The 20,845-nt window shown below is 41.7% G+C and overlaps 1 protein-coding gene across 4 annotated transcripts in view; it reads right to left on the bottom strand.

The window, feature by feature from the left end:
• The window catches only part of onecut2 (one cut homeobox 2), a 49,056-nt gene extending 29,171 nt beyond the window's left edge, over window positions 1-19,885 (bottom strand). Inside the window, exons 1-2 of one of the 4 annotated variants that reach the window (XR_008753095.1) lie at window positions 18,583-19,885; window positions 12,885-12,971 (exon numbers count right to left, since the gene is read on the bottom strand). Coding sequence is in view for 3 of the 4 variants with exons in the window: in XM_055865043.1 (XP_055721018.1) it covers window positions 12,885-12,971; window positions 18,593-19,712 (1,207 nt within the window). In the remaining variant the exon portion in view is untranslated. The remainder of the gene's footprint in view (window positions 1-12,884; window positions 12,972-18,582) is intronic. The other 3 variants (XM_055865043.1, XM_055865054.1, XM_055865063.1) reach the window with 3 other exon arrangements.
• Window positions 19,886-20,845: the final 960 nt, after the last annotated feature.

The following is a 20,845-nucleotide window of genomic DNA, read 5'->3' as shown; positions in this document are numbered from 1 at the left end:
TCCCTCGCTCTTTCGTCAGAGGGATAATAGGATGTGATGTGTTTCTAACGGGACAAGGAGAGATCCTCATCCGCCCGGTGAAGACGCATGTAACCGGCACAGAGCTGTCAGATTTGTCATGTTTTGAGGTGCTTCTTGTAGCATTTTTTTGAGTCAAACGTGAATTCGTTGAATTATTTTCTACCAGTATTTCAGATCGATGTTGCGGTCTTTTCAGTTTTTTTTCATTTTTCATTTGTGCCTTGTCAAATTTGTGTACGGAACTTCACTATTTGCGCAGGAATTTAGGCTAATGAGAATAGAATGATGAGTGTCATGTCTTGGGTTCTGGCTTGGTTATTGGTTTCTGGTATTAATATCCAATTGGCCCAAGAGAAAACTATTGTAAAGGTAAATAAAGACTATTTTTATATGTGAAAATCCTCTACTATATATTACGTATGCATATTTTTTCAGAATTTTCTATTTGACATATAAAGATCTACAGTTGAAGTCGGAAGTTTACATACACCTTAGCCAAATACATTTAAACTCAGTTTTTAACAATTCCTGACATGTAATCCTAGTAAAAATTCATTGTTTTAGGTCAGTTAGGATCACCACTTTATTTTAAGAATGTGAAATGTCAGAATAATAGTAGAGAGAATGATTTCTTTCAGCTTTTATTTCTTTCATCACATTCCCAGTGGGTCAGAAGTTTACATACACTCAATTAGTATTTGGTAGCATTGCCTTTAAATTGTTTAACTTGGGTCAAACGTTTCGGGTAGCCTTCCACAAGCTTACCACAATAAGTTGGGTGAATGTTGGCCCTTTCTTCCTGACAGAGCTGGTGTAACTGAGTCAGATTTGTAGGCCTCCATGCTCGCACACACTTTTTCAGTTCTGCCCACAAATTTTCTATAGAATTGAGGTCAGGGCTTTGTGATGGCCACTCCAATACCTTGACTTTGTTGTCCTTAAGCCATTTTGCCACAACTTTGGAAGTATGCTTGGGGTCATTGTCCATTTGGAAGACCCATTTGCGACCAAGCTTTAACTTCTGACTGATGTCTTGAGATGTTGCTTCAATATATCCACATAATTTTCCAGCATCATGATGCCATCTATTTTGTGAAGTGCACCAGTCCCTCCTGCAGCAAAGCACCCCCACAACATGATCCTGCCACCCCCTGTGCTTCACGGTTGGGATGGTGTTCTTCGGCTTTCAAGCCTCCCCCTTTTTCCTCCAAACATAACAATGGTCATTATGGCCAAACAGTTCTATTTTTGTTTTATCAGACCAGAGGACATTTCTCCAAAAATTATGATCTTTGTCCCCATGTGCAGTTGCAAACCGTAGTCTGGCTTTTTTATGTCGGTTTTGGAGCAGTGGCTTCCTCCTTGTTGAGCGGCCTTTCAGGTTATGTCGATATTGGACTCGTTTTACTGTGGATATACAGTGGATATTTTTGTACCTGTTTCCTCCAGCATCTTCACAAGGTCCTTTGTTGTTGTTCTGGGATTGATTTGCACTTTTCGCACCAAAGTATGTTCTTCTCTAGGAGACAGAACATCTCCTTCCTTAGCAGTATGACGGCTGCGTGGTCCCATGGTGTTTATACTTGTGTACTATTGTTTGTACAGATGAACGTGGTACCTTCAGGTGTTTGGATGAACCAGGTCTACAATTTGTTTTCTGAGGTCTTGGCTGATTTCTTTTGATTTTCCCATGATGTCAAGCAAAGAGGCACTGAGTTTGAAAGTAGACCTTGAAATACATCCACAGGTACACCTCCAGTTGACTCAAATCATATCAATTAGCCTATCAGAATTTCTAAAGCCATGACATCATTATCTGGAATTTTCCAAGCTGTTTAAAGGCACAGTCAACTTAGTGTATGTGTCACACCCTGATCTGTTTCACCTATCCTTGTGATTGTCTCCACCCCCTCCAGGTGTCACTTGTTTTTCCCAGTGTATTTATCTCTGTGTTTCCTGTCTCTCTGTTTGTTTCCAAGTCAACCAGCGTTTTTTCCCGTTCTACTGCTTTTTGCATTCTTCTTTTTTTCGTCCTCCCGGTTTTGATCCTGCTTCTGGACATTGTACCTGCCTGCCTGACCATTCTGTCGGCCTTGAGCCTGTCTGCCACTCTGTACCTGCCTGCCTGACCATTCTGTCTGCCTTGACTATGAGCCTGTCTGCCACTCTGTACCTGCCTGCCTGACCATTCAGTCTGCCTTGACTATGAGCCTGTCTGCCACTCTGTACCTCCTGGACTCTGATCTGGTTTTGACCTTTTTGCCTGTCCACGACCATTCTCTTGCCTACTCCTTTGGATTAATAAACATTGTAAGTTTCCAACCATATGCCTCCTGTGTCTGCATTTGGGTCTCGCCTTGTGCCTTGATAATATGTAACCTCCGGACCCAATTGACTCAAATGGTATCAATTAGCCTATCAGAAGCTTCTAAAGCCATGACCTAATTTTCTGGAATTTTTCAAGCTGTTTAAAGGCACAGTCTACTTAGTGTATGTAAACTTCTGACCCACTGGAATTGTGATACAGTGAATTATAAGTGAAATAATCTGTCTGTAAACAATTGTTGGAAAAATTACTTGTGTCATGCACAAAGTAGATGTCCTAACCGACTTGCCAAAACTATAGTTTGTTAACAAGAAATTTGTGGAGTGGTTGAAAAACTAGTTTTAATGACTCCAACCTAAGTGTATGTAAACTTCTGACTTCAACTGTATGTTGGGCCTCCAGCAAAATTAAATGGGCTATATAAATATATCTCTCATGAAATTATAGGACTTGATCCTCTCTATATCAAATACAGAATTGGAAAGTAATGGTAGTGTAAACCACATGTTTTGGAGCCTGACATTACAGACATTAATGGCGCCGGAGGGGATGGCTGTCATTTTACGGGCTCTTAACCAACTGTGCTATTTTATTTATTTTTTTCGCATTGTTTGTAACTTATTTTTTAGATAAAGTTGTTGATATCGTCTCTTTTTGGCCGAAAAGAGCTTCTGGACAGCAGACACCTTGAACTGGACAAATCATTTTCCTTTAATGAGTCCGATTCAAAGGATATACTGCTTCCCAGAGACCAGGCCCATATCCCCGTCATTCGAAGAAAAGACAGAGGGGGAGGAGGGCAGGGTTCCTTGTTAGGATTCATTGGCGATTGAGTAAATCACCACTATCATCGGTTCTATTGGCCAATCACTGGAAAACAAACTGGTCGAGACTATCCTACCAATGGGGACTGTAATATCAAGTAGTGGCTGAACGACGTCACGTATAATATAGAGTTGGCTGGGTTTTCGGCATGACAGAGCAGCTACGTCTGGCGCGGGTGTGTGTCTATTTGTCATTGACAGCTGGTGTGCAACGTCTAAGGTATTGCTTCACTGAGGTAGAGTACCTCATGATAAGCTGTAGACCACACTACCAAGAGAGTTTTCATCTATATTATTCGTAGCCGTCTATTTACCACCACAAACTGATGCTGGCACTAAGACCGCACTCAACGAGCTGTATAAGGCCATAAGCAAACAAGAAAATGCAGGCAAACTTAAATCCATTTTACCTAATTTCTACCAGCATGCCACGTGCAACCAGAGGGAAAAAACTCTAGACCACCTTTACTCCACACACAGAGATGCGTACAAAGCTCTCCCTCTCCCTCCATTTGGCATATCTGACCATAACTATATCATCCTGATTCCTGCATACTAGCAAAAACTAAAGCAGGAAGTACCAGGGACTTGCGCAATACGGAAGTGGTCACATGACGCAGATGCTACGCTAAAGGACTGTACGTACATATCCCAACCAGAAGCAATGGATTACAGGCAACATCCAAACTGAGCTAAACACTAGAGCTGCTGCTTTCAAGGAGTGAGACACTAATCCGGACGCTTATAAGAAATTCTGTTATGCCCTCAGACGGACCATCAAACATGCAAAGCGTCAATACAGGACTAAGATTGAATCCTACTACACCGGCTCGGACTCTCGTTGGATGTGGCAGGGCTTGAAAACTATTACAGACTACAAAGAGAAACCCAGCTGCGAGTTGCCCAGTGACGCAAGCCTACCAGATGAGCTAAATGCCTTTTATGCTCACTTCGAGGCAAACAACACTGAAGCATGCATGAGAGCACCAGCTGTTCTGGACTACTGTGGGATTTCCGTAGCAAGGCTGCAGGGCCAGACAGATTACCTGGGTGTGTACTCAGGCATGCGCGGACAAACTGGTAAGTGTCTTCAATGACATTTTCAACCTCTCCCTGACCAAGTCTGTAATACCTACATGTTTAAAGCAGACCACCATAGTCCCTGTGCCCAAGAATACGAAGGTAACCTTCCTACATGGCTACCGCCCTGTAGTAGTGGTAAACCACATGTGTTAGAGCCTGACATTACATACTGTAGTGCAGGGCTCTCCAACCCTGTTCCTGGAGATCGACCCTCCTGTAGGTTTTCACTCCAACCATGTTCCTGGAGAGACACCATCCTGTATGTTTTCACTCCAACCCTGTTCCTGGAGAGGTACCCTCCTGTAGGTTTTAACTCCAACCCTGTTCCTGGAGAGCTACCCTCCTGTAGGTTTTAACTCCAACCCTGTACCCGGAGAGCTACCATCCTGTAGGTTTTCACTCCAACCATGTTCCTGGAGAGATACCATCCTGTATGTTTTCACTCCAACCCTGTTTCTGGAGAGGTACCATCCTGTAGGTTTTAACTCCAACCCTGTTCCTGGAGAGCTACCCTCCTGTAGGTTTTAACTCCAACCCTGTTCCTGGAGAGCTACCCTCCTGTAGGTTTTAACTCCAACCCTGTACCCGGAGAGCTACCATCCTGTAGGTTTTCACTCCAACCATGTTCCTGGAGAGATACCATCCTGTATGTTTTCACTCCAACCCTGTTTCTGGAGAGCTACCCTCCTGTAGGTTTTAACTCCAACCCTGTTCCTGGAGAGCTACCATCCTGAAGGTTTTCACTCCAACCCTGTTCCTGGAGAGCTACCCTCTAGAGCATAACATCACATACTGTAGTGTAAACCACATTCTAGAGCCTTACATTATGTACTGTAGTGTGAACCACATGTTTTATAGCCTGACATTAGATTGTGTGTCAAGTCGAGTGAGACTCTGGATTTTAAGTGGTCAGAGGATACGCAGTGGCCATGTAAAAAGGGGGAACAGAAAGAGCACTTTGCTTTCCACATCAAATAGTTTCATTTTACCCCAGCATCAAGAGGGCCCTTGTCAGCAAAGTGATTACCGACTGTGATCATGTCGGTTCTTACTACCAAGCTACAAGGAAGAGAGAAAAAACATTTTCAGAATAACTCCCAAAATGAGCATCATGACCCAACATTGACCATTAAAACTATATAAACAGATCAATAAGAACATTCTATTGACACTGTGCGTAATGGTTACTTCACACTACATTCCAATTAAGATCCAGACCCAATGGAAAGTAAGCTAAATTTGTCTGAGATCAACTGTATACCAGCTGGCCAAACGGAGAAACACCTTATTCCCTATATAGTGCACTACTTTTGACCAAAGCCCCTAAGTCCTATGGGCCCTGGTTAAATGTAGTGCCTTAAATAGGGAATAGGGTTACCATTTGATAGCTTATCAACTGGCAGCTTCATTAAATAGTACCCACAATACACCATTCTCAATTGGCAAACTTCAGACGGGCCTGGACATGCGCTGGCTTGAGCAGGGGGACCTTGCGTGCGCTGCAGGATTTTAATCCATGACGGCGTAGTGTGTTACTAATGGTTTTCTTTGAGACTGTGGTCCCAGTTCTCTTCAGGTCATTGACCAGGTCCTGCCGTGTAGTTCTGGGTTGATCCCTCACCTTCCTCATGATCATTGATGCCCCACGAGGTGAGATATTGCATGGAGCCCCAGACCAAGGGTGATTGACCGTCATCTTGAACTTCTTCCATTTTCTAATAATTGCGCCAACAGTTGTTACCTTCTCACCAAGCTGCTTGCCTATTGTCCTGTAGCCCATCCCAGCCTTGTGCAGGTCTACAATTTTATCCCTGATGTCCTTACACAGCTCTTGGCCATTGTGGAGAGGTTGGAGTCTGTTTGATTGAGTGTGTGGACAGGTGTCTTTTATACAGGTAACGAGTTCAAACAGGTGTAGTTAATACAGGTAATGAGTGGAGATCAGGAGGGCTTCTTAAAGAAAAATTAACAGGCCTGTGAGAGCCGGAATTCTTACTGGTTGGTAGGTGATCAAATACTTATGTCATGCAATAAAATGCAAATTAATTACTTAAAAATCATACAATGTGATTTTCTGGATTTTTGTTTTAGATTCAGTCTCTCACAGTTGAAGTGTAGCTATGATAAAAATGACAGACCTCTACATGCTTTGTAAGTAGGAAAACCTGCAAAATCGGCAGTGTATCAAATACTTGTTCTCCCCACTGTATATATATTTGCCTGGCAACTCTTTCTACACAGTTCTACACATTCCGGGTGATGAAGATACAGTCAGTGGGTAAACATTGGATAATGCTGCTAGCTGCTCTTAGCTCTCCAGCCTAGCTAGCTAGCGGGTGTCCTTAATGTACTGCAGCTGTTAGCTCTCCAGCCTAGCTAGCTAACGGATGTCCTTAAAACTTCTTTAGGATAGGGTGCAGAGTTTTCACTTATGGAAAAATAGCGTGCCCAATTTCAACTTCGTTCTACTCATCCCCAGAATATAAGATATGCATATTATTAGTAGATTTGGATAGAAAACACTCTGAAGTTTCTAAAACTGTTTGAATCATATCTGTAAGTATAACAGAACTTATATAGCAGTCAAAACCCTTTTTTAAGTCACTGTCTGTTCAATGAGTTGTTATAGGCAGGCCAGAATTCTAATCACTTTACTCGCAGTTCCTACTGCTTCCACTGGATGTCGCCAGTGTATGGAAAAAGATTAAGGTTATTCATTTGAACAATGACAAAGAAAAACACCAGGAAGTAGAGTGACTTCTGGTGTTTTTGTTTGATTGTTGCGCAAGACTTGAAAAGTACCGTGAGTTTGTTTATCTCCTATATTGAAAACAGATTGACCCGTCTTCAATTTGATCGATTATTAACGTTTACAAATACCGTAAGTTGTATTACAAAAGTACTTTGAAATGTTTTGGCAAAGTTTAGAGGTAATTTTTTAGATATTTTGTCGTGACTTTGCGCAAATTGAACGCTGTTTTTTTTCTGGTACAACGGCGCCAAATAAATGGACAATTTGGATATATATGGACGGAATTAACTGAACAAAAGGACCATTTGTGATGTTTATGGGACATATTGGAGTGCCAACAAAATAATCTCGTCAAAGGTAATGCATGTTTTATATTTTATATCTGCGTTTTGAGTAGCGCCGGCATGGTTGAAATATGCTACACTCTCTTGTTGACATTTTGCTATCATCAGATAATAGCATCTTATGCTTTCGCCGAAAAGCCTTTTTGAAATCTGACATGTTGGCTGAATTCACAACGAGTGTAGCTTTAATTTGGTATCTTATATGTGTGATTTAATAAAGTTTGATTTTATATAATTTTTTTGAATCTGGCGCTCCACATTTTTCCAGGCTGTTGGGACGCTAGCGTCCCGCTATCCCAGAGAGGTTAATGTGCTAGCTGCTCTTAGCTCTCCAGCCTAGCTAGCTAACGGATGTCCTTAATGTGCTAGCTGCTCTTAGCTCTCCAGCCTAGCTAGCTAGCAGATGTCCTTAATGTGCGGCTGCTCAGAGATGATAATGTCGGATAAAAAGAGATGCGACTGACTGGCAAACACTTCCTGCTAACAACAGACAAGCAGACACTTCTGGCTAACAACAGACAGGCAGACAGACACTTCCGGCTAACAGACAGGCAGACACTTCCTGCTAACAACAGACAAGCAGACACTTCCAGCTAACAAAAGACAGACACTACCTGCTAACAACAGACAGAGATGTCATCCTCTACATGTGCACTGAGAGTCTAACTGACATAATTTCATTGCATTCATCCCTATCAGAGACTGCACAAAGGATAGATTGTGAGATTGTTTACACACACACACGCACACTCACGCACACTGACTGACACGCACACCGATTGACACAGACACAGAATTTCTCCTCTCTCTCTCTCTAATCAGCAGGATAAAGGTGGGAGTCTGGCAGCCTATCTAGGAATCACAGTGTCCACATAGTGATGATGACATCACCAGCCAGCGTCCAAAGGTCTGCAACCAGACTTATTTATTAGCCCTGTGAAACAACCAATCACAGTTCCCTCTCATCAACTTTTAGTGATGTCACTGTACTGATGAGGAAATAGTCTCAGAGGGATGTAAAATAAAATAAATAAAATCATGTTCCTTCCTATAACCAAGTATATATCATTAGGTTTGGACACACACACACACACACACACACACACACACACACACACACACACACACACACACACACACACACACACACACACACAGGCACACACAGGCACACACAGGCACACACACACATACACACACGCACACACACGCACACACACACACACACACAACCCAGGATACGCTCAGACACAAATGCATCCAACAAGCCCTTTTTGTTAAGTGCTTTTCTATGACAACTGATGAATCTTAATAATGCTCCTTATTACAGAAAGTTAAACTGATACTGCAGATACAAATAGCACGGAATCAACCACATAGTAGTCAAACTGTTCATCATCTTGGTTGCTTTAATCAACCACATAGTAGTCAAACTGTTGATCATCTTGGTTGCTTTAATCAACCACATAGTCGTCAAACTGTTGATCATCTTGGTTGCTTTAATCATCCACATAGTAGTCAAACTGTTCAGCATCTTGGTTGCTTTAATCAACCACATAGTAGTCAAACTGTTCATCATCTTGGTTGCTTTAATCAACCACATAGTAGTCAAACTGTTCAGCATCTTGGTTGCTTTAATCAACCACATAGTAGTCAAACTGTTCATCCTCTTGGTTGCTTTAATCAACCACATAGTAGTCAAACTGTTGATCATCTTGGTTGCTTTAATCAATCACATAGTAGTCAAACTGTTGATCATCTTGGTTGCTTTAATCAACCACATAGTAGTCAAACTGTTCATCATCTTGGTTGCTTTAATCAACCACATAGTAGTCAAACTGTTCAGCATCTTGGTTGCTTTAATCAACCACATAGTAGTCAAACTGTTCATCATCTTGGTTGCTTTAATCAACCACATAGTAGTCAAACTGTTGATCATCTTGGTTGCTTTAATCAACCACATAGTCGTCAAACTGTTGATCATCTTGGTTGCTTTAATCAACCACATAGTCGTCAAACTGTTCAGCATCTTGGTTGCTTTAATCAACCACATAGTAGTCAAACTGTTGATCATCTTGGTTGCTTTAATCAACCACATAGTAGTCAAACTGTTCATCATCTTGGTTGCTTTAATCAACCACATAGTAGTCAAACTGTTGATCATCTTGGTTGCTTTAATCAACCACATAGTCGTCAAACTGTTGATCATCTTGGTTGCTTTAATCAACCACATAGTAGTCAAACTGTTGATCATCTTGGTTGCTTTAATCAACCACATAGTCGTCAAACTGTTGATCATCTTGGTTGCTTTAAGTAGAATATGGCCGACAAAATGTATCCTAAAACAAAATGACTAACCCAGTAAGATTCTGAAACGTTGAATAGTTTGATTACTACTAAAATTCACATATCCAAAAGCATGGTGCTGGTTCAGGGCTTTTAGTCTAGAGACAGAGAGGGGCTGCATGTGACCCAGTAAGTGAGTCTCTGTTTGGTTGAAGAAGAGGGCAGGGTTAATAAACCTTGCCCTTTACACATGCAGTGTGTTGACAGCATCAAGATGAGAAGAGGATAAAAAAAAGGTGATACAGAGATCAACAGAGAGTAACTGTTGGATGGTTTGGCCATTCAGACCTGACTAGCAGAACACTATCATCATGGATTTAACTAGAGAAGATAAATACTACCATACTCAGCTTTCTGTTATCTAGACTGGAAAACAGACGTAAACACACTGTGATATAGTGGTGACACATGTTTCTCAGCAAAACAGATCTGTGATATAGTGGAACACATGTTTCTCAGCAAAACAGATCTGTGATATAGTGGAACACATGTTTCTCAGCAAAACAGATCTGTGATATAGTGGAACACATGTTTCTCCACAAAACAGATCTGTGATATAGTGGGACACATGTTTCTCCACAAAACAGATCTGTGATATAGTGGAACACATGTTTCTCCACAAAACAGATCTGTGATATAGTGGAACACATGTTTCTCCACAAAACAGATCTGTGATATAGTGGAACACATGTTTCTCCACAAAACAGATCTGTGATATAGTGGAACACATGTTTCACAGTAAAAACAGATCCTTATACCGTAGTTTACAACATTGGCGAATTTATCTTGAATCTCAAAGCCAGGTGAACTCATTATCTCACTGGCTAATGTAGGACTGTCACAAAGCCAGGTGAATTCATCATGTCACTGGATAATGTAGGACTGTCACAAAGCCAGGTGAATTCATCATCTCACTGGATAATGTTCGAACTGTCACAAAGCCAGTTGAATTCATCATCTCACTGGATAATGTAGGACTGTCACAAAGCCAGGTGAACTCATCATCTCACTGGATAATGTAGGACTGTCACAAAGCCAGGTGAACTCATCATCTCACTGGATAATGTAGGACTGTCACAAAGCCAGGTGAACTCATCATCTCACTGGATAATGTAGGACTGTCACAAAGCCAGGTGAACTCATCATCTCACTGGATAGTGTAGGACTGTCACAAAGCCAGGTGAACTCATCATCTCACTGGATAATGTAGGACTGTCACAAAGCCAGGTGAACTTATCATCTCACTGGATAATGTAGGACTGTCACAAAGCCAGGTGAACTCATCATCTCACTGGATAATGTAGGACTGTCACAAAGCCAGGTGAATTCATCATCTCACTGGATAATGTTCGAACTGTCACAAAGCCAGTTGAATTCATCATCTCACTGGATAATGTAGGACTGTCACAAAGCCAGGTGAACTCATCATCTCACTGGATAATGTAGGACTGTCACAAAGCCAGGTGAACTCATCATCTCACTGGATAATGTAGGACTGTCATAAAGCCAGGTGAACTCATCATCTCACTGGATAATGTAGGACTGTCACAAAGCCAGGTGAATTCATCATCTCACTGGATAATGTAGGACTGTCACAAAGCCAGGTGAATTCATCATCTCACTGGATAATGTAGGACTGTCATAAAGCCAGGTGAACTCATCATCTCACTGGATAATGTAGGACTGTCATAAAGCCAGGTGAACTCATCATCTCACTGGATAATGTAGGACTGTCACAAAGCCAGGTGAACTCATCATCTCACTGGATAATGTAGGACTGTCATAAAGCCAGGTGAACTCATCATCTCACTGGATAATGTAGAACTGTCACAAAGCCAGGTGAACTCATCATCTCACTGGATAATGTAAGACTGTCACAAAGCCAGGGGAATTCATCATCTCACTGGATAATGTAGGACTGTCACAAAGCCAGGTGAATTCATCATCTCACTGGATAATGTTCGGACTGTCACAAAGCCAGGTGAACTCATCATCTCACTGGATAATGTAGGACTGTCACAAAGCCAGGTGAACTCATCATCTCACTGGATAATGTTCGGACTGTCACAAAGCCAGGTGAACTCATCATCTCACTGGATAATGTAGGACTGTCACAAAGCCAGGTGAGCTCATCATCTCACTGGATAATGTAGGACTGTCACAAAGCCAGGTGATTTCATCATCTCACTGGATAATGTAGGACTGTCACAAAGCCAGGTGAATTCATCATCTCACTAGATAATGTAGGACTGTCACAAAGCCAGGTGAACTCATCATCTCACTGGATAATGTAGGACTGTCACAAAGCCAGGTGAACTCATCATCTCACTGGATAATGTAGGACTGTCACAAAGCCAGGTGAACTCATCATCTCACTGGATAATGTAGGACTGTCACAAAGCCAGGTGAATTCATCATCTCACTGGATAATGTAGGACTGTCACAAAGCCAGGTGAATTCATCATCTCACTGGATAATGTAGGACTGTCATAAAGCCAGGTAAACTCATCATCTCACTGGATAATGTAGGACTGTCACAAAGCCAGGTGAACTCATCATCTCACTGGATAATGTAGGACTGTCACAAAGCCAGGTGAACTCATCATCTCACTGGATAATGTAGGACTGTCATAAAGCCAGGTGAACTCATCATCTCACTGGATAATGTAGGACTGTCACAAAGCCAGGTGAATTCTTCATCTCACTGGATAATGTAGGACTGTCACAAAGCCAGGTGAATTCATCATCTCACTGCATAATGTAGGACTGTCATAGAACACATGCACAATTCAACCTACCTCCTGACAATGTAACCAAAATGCAAATATATATATATATATACTTTTCTAAACAACCTCTCATCATTTTAAACTGGTAAATGTCTGGGCTAATAGTGTGTTTTCATCACAATGTTACTTACTATTAGCATAAGTAGGCCTACTTTAACTTTAAATGGCTTTAAACCACATATTAAAGACTATTATCCACAATTGGATTTCTCAAATCCAATATCACATTTAATCCAATACTGAATATACCCAGTCTAATATTAATCCAATCTCAATCCATTAAGGTTAAAAGGATTTCCCTCTAAATACACATCTCCCAACTACACATCACACTAGGTATATTTCTATCTGTTGAACATTACTACATGTTAGTCTTTTTTGTTTAGTTTTTTGACATACCATAGTTTTGGGTCCCTGTGCACAATGTTGTCAGTGTCTGACAGTGCATTCCATTTGACCCAATCATGGCGTGTTCTCTACTGGTACCTGTAAGGGAGGAGGCACACAGGGAAAAGGCTTGGTGTGGTGATCTGTTCTCTATCCGCTGTATGTTTAGCCTACTACAACATTAGGATTAATACACACTGATTTACATACTGCCGTTCTTCTTCCCATTTAAAATACCCATTATTAGGATACCACTTCAGTGTACATGAGATAGAAACCATACGTTGTGCCTTTCGGAAAGTATTCAGACCCTTTGACTTTTTCCACATTTTGTTACGTTACAGCCTTATTCTAAAATGGATTAAATTCACTTTTTCCCTTCGTCAATCTGCACACAACCACACATAATGACAAAGTTTTTTTTTTTAAATGTTTGCAAAAATATGAAATACACATTTTACATAAGTATTCAGACCCTTTACTCAGTAATTTGTTGAAACACCTTTGGCAGCAATTACAGCCTAGAGTCTTCTTGGGTATGATGCTACAAACTTGGCACACCTGTACTTGGGGAGTTTCTCCCATTCTTCTCTGCAGATCCTCTCAAGCTCTGTCAGATTGGATGGGGAGCATCGCTGCACAGCTAGTTTCAGGTCTCTCCAGAGATGTTCAATCGGGTTCAAGTCCAGGCTCTGGCTAGGCCACTCAAGGACATTCAGAGACTTGTACTGAAGCCACTCCTGCATTGTCTGGGCTGTGTGCTTAGGGTCCTTGTCCAGTTGGAAGGTGAACCTTCACCTCAGTCTGAGGTCCTGAGCGCTTTGGAGCAGGTTTTGATCAAGGATCTCTCTGTACTTTGCTCCGTTAATCTTTCCCTCGATCCTGACTCGTCTCCAACATCTCCACAGCATGATACTGCTACGCTTCACCGTAGGGATGAGGCCAGGTTTCCTCCAGACGTGATGCTTGGCATTCAGGCCAAAGTGTTCAATCTTGGTTCCATCAGACCAGAGAATCTTGTTTCTCATGGTCTGAGAGTCCTTTAGGTGCCTTTTGGCAAACTCCAAATGGGCTGTCATGTGCCTTTTACTGAGGAGTGGCGTCTGTCTGCCACTCTATCATAAAGGCCTGATTAGTGGAGTGCTGCAGAGATGGTTGTCCTTCTGGAAGGTTCTACCATCTCCCCAGAGGAACTCTAGAGCTCTGTCAGAGTGACCATCGGGATCATGGTTACCTCCCTGACCAAGGCCCTTCTCCCCCGATTGGTCAGTTTGGCCGGGCGGTCAGCTCTAGGAACAGTCTTGGTGGTTCCAAACTTCTTCCACTGTGTTCTTGGGGACCTTCAATGCTGCAGACATTTTTTGGTTCCCTTCCCCTGATCTGTGCCTCGACACAATTCTGTCTCAGAGTACGGACAATTCCTTTCAACCTCATTTTGCTCTGACATGCACTGTCAACTGTGGGACCTTATATAGACAGGTGTGTGCCTATCCAAATCATGTCCGGTCAATTGAATTTACCACCGGTGGACTCCAATCAAGTTGTAGAAACATCTCAAGGATGATCAATGGAAACAGGATGCACCTGAGCTCAATTTCGAGTCTCATAGCAAAGGATTTGAATACTTATGTAAATAAGGTATTTCTGTTTTTATTTTTAATACATTTGCAAAAATCTGTAAAAACTTGTTTTCGCTTTGTCATTTTGGGCTATTGTGTTTAGATTGATGAATGAAAAAAATAATATTATCAATTTTAGACTAAGGTTGTACACTTATGCACTGCATACTTCATTCTTCAAGGTAGATTTAAAAAAATCTTAATCAATAAAGCACATGATCATGTTGAATTTTAATTGATCAATAATTTCTGGATGAGTGCTCTCCTACAAACATCAAGGCTAACTGACAGTTAAGCCAAAACTAGAATACCACTGCCACTCTTAACGTATGCCTGAAATACCAGGGAAAAAAATCACATATAAAACATTTAATTTTAAGGCTGCAATAAATAATAATCTCAGACACGTTTCAGTTCAGTTTTTCTCAAACTAAACTGTCAAACCAACAGACAGGTGCAGTCTTTGGTCTGAGGCGGTTGATGTGGGTGTTGTGAGAGAGAGAGGGCAGTAGAGATACTGTAGCTCCAGTGCTGGGAAGAAGGTAAAACTCCGCCTGCGTCATCAGCTTTACTGGAACAGCTCGGTATCGGGTTCAACAGATCAATGCGAACTGGGTCCACGCGTTTATGTTATTGTTGCCAGCATTAATGCCCTTTTAATCTTGTGGAGATTATCGCCATCGATCCACATCCATACTGCCTAACATATTTGTTTGAAAAAAATGACAATTGCACAAGTGAAAGAAAGGCAGGATCGACAATAAACAACATGTCCTGTTTGTTTTCGTTAGTCATGTTCCCCCCCCCCCCACCGTTTTTTTTTACTGTGCCCAAGTACATCACATGAACATGATTTTCCTGCAACGTAATTTCATTTCAAATGTGATATAGAATATTTGCTTTTTCCACTGGCCTATTTTAGTTTGGGTCTAATTTCACAGTGACGCCAGAGGAATATTGTGAAAAATACTTTCGGCCTATATGGTTTTAATTTCACAAAAGAGGTAGAGGTATTGGAGTGTATTTTTTCTATGTAGGAATGATTATAGTGTTAAAGATATTTCTCCCTAAATCGCCATAATTTCGACATGACAAACACCATTGTTAATTTAAAAAGATTTTCATAATTTTATTTTCGAAATAAAAGCAATATAGGCCTAGGTTTTATTTCTTTCGATCGTCTATAGTTAAGGGTGCATTTATTATCCAATTTTGGTTTCTTATTTGTTTATAGGCCTATTAATTCGTTTATTTTGCATATAATTCCACTCGTTTGTTAATTATAAATAGGCGTAATAACGTCTACCTGTTCAACCTCAACCGTCCAGAATTCTATCATGACGCTTGTCCTGTGTGATTTATTTATTTTGTCAAGTTATTTCAGCTGGACTGTAAACCGCATATCAATGATGTCGGCTGGGCTAGCTGTAACCGGGAATGTTGTCGGGTCCGTGGCAGGCACATGGAGATGTCAGCCAGGACCAGGACAGCCTGATTACATGCAGCAGTGTGAGTGCCGGTGGAATACGTTTGAGTTAAGTGTCACGTTTGATTTGACTACAACTAATAAAGCTGTGACAAGGCCATTTTCCCCGCTGAAACCAGGCAGAGAAAGGGCACCCGTTCTATTCTCTGCCTAGAAGCTGTTGTATCAAATAATTAGTAGGCTATAGGCCTATGACCAACAGCTACTGCAACGGTGGTTATTGCCTAAAGACCTATGGAGTATTGATTGACTATTAATATATCTATAAACCTATATTTATGTAGGCCTACTTCACATAAACGGACTAATTGGAGAGAAAAACATGACGTATTTACAGATCAAATTGCATTTACAACCACATTTTTTTTTAAACATAATCTTATGATTTATCATTTTCAATCCGTGATATTTATAGACGTAATTTTTCTATTACACCCGCTGAATCTGCAGAACGAACAGCGAACAAAAGCCTCGCGCCCTGCTCCACGTTTTGCCTAACTGGTTAACCCACGACAAGGTGACGTTTTGTGCTCGAGCTGTGGGTCACGCCGAGATTTATATCAATAATTCATTGAGCCGCGCGCTCTGCAGCTTCTGTTCTTCTTTTCAATTCCCTGGCTGCTGCCTCGCACCGAGCCGATCACATAATACCTTCCCCCAAAGCCCTGAGCTGCCTGGCCGCAGAGTTACCGCCTTCTGTAAACGAATGATGCTGCTGCGGGGAAGAAGGGAAGTCTGCAAAGCCTTTCCCCTATCATTTAGACTACCAATGGTATAGGCTATATTTGGTGATGTTTTCATGGTGTCAATTGGGTTTACAATCGCTCCATTAACTGATGTGAATATTAAAAAGGCCTTCAACGTTCGCTGCATGAAGTCATGGCATTTAACTGATTATGGAAGGAAAATATGTGACAGATTATGATGTGGAGCAACCTAATATCTTTCCATCCGTACAGTATTAGTCATTGACTTATAGACTCGTCATATGGCATTATTGTTCTTCTGATCACTACACGACGTTAGGCCTATTGTATCTATACATGACATCTAATGGTGTAGTTGTTTTGGTCTTACAGTGTTTTTAGCAGGCTGCAATTTTGATCATACCCTTTTAGAAAATGCGCAGAATTTGAAATATTGATCCACTATTCGCAGCTGGTCTGGTCTTCCTTTCCAAACCTCCTCTCCATCAGGCAACATCCCCTCGATTTAGTCAAAACAGGCAACTTTCCACACTATATTTACTTCAGCCTATACGCCTGTAATAGTTTACATTTAGGATAGCCCATATTGACTTATTCATCGGTGAAAAATAAACTGCCTTTTACTAATAGGCAATATTTGTTTGCTTAAAATGACTAGTGTATTAATTGAATGTATAGTGTATTTAAACATACATTTTTTTTGGACGATTGTGAGAACAGTGAAGTAAAAGAAAACGAGAACCCTCAGTAAATGGAATCCACAATCAATTCTGAAAGGGAATCAACTATAGAGAGGGTACATTTGTTCGCTTTTGACGGAACAAAAGAAAACCCGTCTCGTCGTTCTACGTGTTCTCGCTAGAGGGGGCACCAGCCTTACTATCAGGCTACCTATGCATGTATTTACCCGGTTTTCAACGCGTCCCAGGCTTTGATTGGAAAAATCTCATCACAATCAACAGCATTCTCTGTCAGTCTGTATGTCTGTCTCTTTCTCTCCCTCTCTCCTCAATGAGGGAACACGCACAGAAAAAGTCATTGCAATGTATTTGCACAATATTCCTTAGGCTGCATTAATAGCCTGCCTACTCCAGGTGTAAATATGTCTATTCAATACAAATACAATTGTATATATATGATACACATATATATATATATATATATACACACACACACACACACATATATAATATATATATATATATATATATATATATATATATATATATATATATATATATATATATATATATGTGTGTGTGTGTGTGTGTGTGTGTGTAAAGAATTGAAAGGCCTCCCACATAAAAGCAAACGGCAAAATTGTGTATAGTTATTATATTTGTCAGGGGATTTTGAAATTAGGTGCTGGTGCTGTTTTCAATGCTGCACATTTTTTTTAAAATGGGTGTCCAATCTATCTGCTTATAATAATTTAATATCAACATTAAAATAAAGCCACACATGACATTTCACCAGAAGAACTTGATCATCACTAAAAGAGAATCGCCCCCCCCCAAAAATGTAGGCCTATACGCTAGAATATCAATACCATAAATAGCCTATTATTACATGGATAAATAATATTCGAGAGAGAAATCATTTGACCTTGTCATTGATATCGAGATTTGATTTGATTTTGATTTGATTTTTTGATCGATCGTTATTATGGATCACTAATAACAATACTACTACTGTAATTTGAAATAAATGTAATTGATCTAGTCTACTCTGCAGTGAGAGGGATAGATAGATAGATAGATAGATAGATAGATAGATAGATAGATAGATAGATAGATACTGAACTGTGTTTTATTGCAGGGCTATAGCCTGACTACAAGCAGAGGCAGGCAGGCAGGCAGCAAACAGCAGCAGAGACGGGTCGGTTGTATTGAGGATACCTTGTCTTACCTGCAAGCCGTAGGGCTGACATCCTCTGAAACTCGGGTTCCTGCAGCCACTTCCACATCCTTCGAAAGGTCTCCCTTCCAGATTTAAGTTTACTCCAAGGTTTGGGGTTCCTTAAGAGGTCTGAAAGGGTGCCTTGCGAGCGACACAGCACCCTCTGAGCGAATATAGCCTGGGGGATGCTATACCTCTTCAGTTCGGCTGTGATCCTTTGTGCCACTTCTTTGGTATTGATCTCTTCAAGCTGCCCCGAGTTGTTACCTTGTTGTCCCGAGGAGGAGGGCGGTCTGTCCCGGTTGGAAGCCAACACAGGCCCGTGGGATTGAGAGTGGCCCGGGTGCCCGGTGTGGTGCATCCCGTTCAAATGCGGCATCATACCTGCCGTGGGGCCACCGAGGCCTCGTGAGAGGTGTTGATCCCCCCTGGCCAGCATGGCAGTGTGGGCATCGAAGTTTGAGCTTAGCATCTTGTCGTGCCCATGAGTGCCATAGTTATGGAGGTTTTGCTGTGTGTTATGAAGAGAACCCAAGCCATTGCCAAGAGGGCTGCTGGCCAGGGGGGATAAACTCTGACCCATCCCGGTCATGTCCTTATGATAGTGACTGTAGAGGTTGTTCATTGCTGGTAAACCCCTCTCGTCCCGCATCAGCGTGAAACTCCCGCTTACGTTCCCAGAGAGACGCTGGTGGTGGTGGTGGTGATGGTGATGCGGATGGTGGAATTTGTCCGAAACGGTTGAAATGGGGGGTAACGGTTGAAGTGGAGTTAACGTGGTGTATGTGCCGTTCATACCCATTCCCGGTGGGGATGTATCACACGGCATGCTCATAGCGTGATGGAGCGGGTGCGATAATTCTGGTCGGTACTCTCCGGCTCCGTCCAGAATCGTTGCCATGCTGGACACCATGGCGGACCGCGACGATGCAGCAGCCAGATCCTGATGTAACCGCAGAGAAGCCCCCGCGTTCCTATTGTGATGGGGGCTGTGGCTGTTCATCAAGTCCTGGTCATGGCTCAGTCCGCCATGCAGATTGCCAATGCTGTCCATTGTCATCTCTGGGTTCATGGCGTAGGCATCCAGATCCTTGGCCAGGCATCGATAGGCGTTATAAGCAGTCTTCATTCAGCCCTCATTCAGTCCATTGATCTATTTAATGTTTTGTGCCGGGATGGGTATTTCCTTCGCTTTGTTTTCTCTAAGGCCTCTCGTTTTTTTTTTTCACATTTAAAAACAATTCCGCTCTCTATCAGACGGGCCAGTGCTGAGTCTACCTAGATCCATGTCCGAGCCTCTCCTCCTCCTACGTATTATGTTTAGGCAAGAGGAGCTGTCCAGGATGGGCTTGCTGAACGAACAGCCTAACTCGCTGGCGGGGGAGGGGATTTACAGTTACGGACGGATAATCTGACCACCGGAGTCGCTCCTTGGTTCAAACAAAGGCATGTCATTGGCTGCTTCTCCCATATTCATTTTTACGCGTAGCGCACAGTCAGATATAAAGGGTGGTAGAGATTTAAACGCGTCTCTGGCATCTGGAGTCTGTCAGAAAGTATAAATGTCTTCTCAACTTCCTCTGCTGTAATCATTTCACAAGACACTTTTTAGTGAGAGACTTTATTGACAACATGGGTTAAATAGGCATATGGTCAACATTGGACAATACTTATTTGATTGTTTTTTGCATAGGCCTACAAGAACAAACATCATTTAGAACTGGCTACACACCAGTGGGTGCAGAATTAGATTAATAAATTATTCAATGATTTGGAGATTCATGGCGCTTAAATTTGTCCCTTTTCATGTGATATGTGTTTTTGGCATATCCCAACGCCCCCTTAGAGTGGGGTCGTGGCATGTCATTATAAAACCCAATTAGCGTTAAGTGCCTTGTCAGCTCGGGGATTCGAACTAGCAGGCTCTCGGTTACTGGCCTAATACGCTAAATACTAAGCTTCCGGTTGACACCGGAGGTTGCTTTATGATGTTTCAAAATGTAATGTTACGTTGCGCAGTAAAATGCCTTTCTTTCATGTTCGAAAACCAACAATGCATTAATCTATCTGAATGTAGTACTAAAAAACACAAGTTCGGTTAGGTCTATATAAATAAACAAATAAGTCATATTTGTAGAGCTATAGCCATCATCATGTCCACATTCTTCCTGCTTTGCCAATTTTACCAAATATATAGGTGAGCAAAACAACATAGCAAGCACAAAGTTACCTTCATTTAACGAGGCAAGTCAGTTAAGAACA

Source organism: Salvelinus fontinalis, chromosome 2 (genome assembly GCF_029448725.1).
Source record: "Salvelinus fontinalis isolate EN_2023a chromosome 2, ASM2944872v1, whole genome shotgun sequence".
NCBI lineage: Eukaryota > Metazoa > Chordata > Actinopteri > Salmoniformes > Salmonidae > Salvelinus > Salvelinus fontinalis.
The sequence above is the reverse complement of the archived record's forward strand: the minus strand, read 5'-3'. Positions and strand labels throughout refer to the sequence as shown.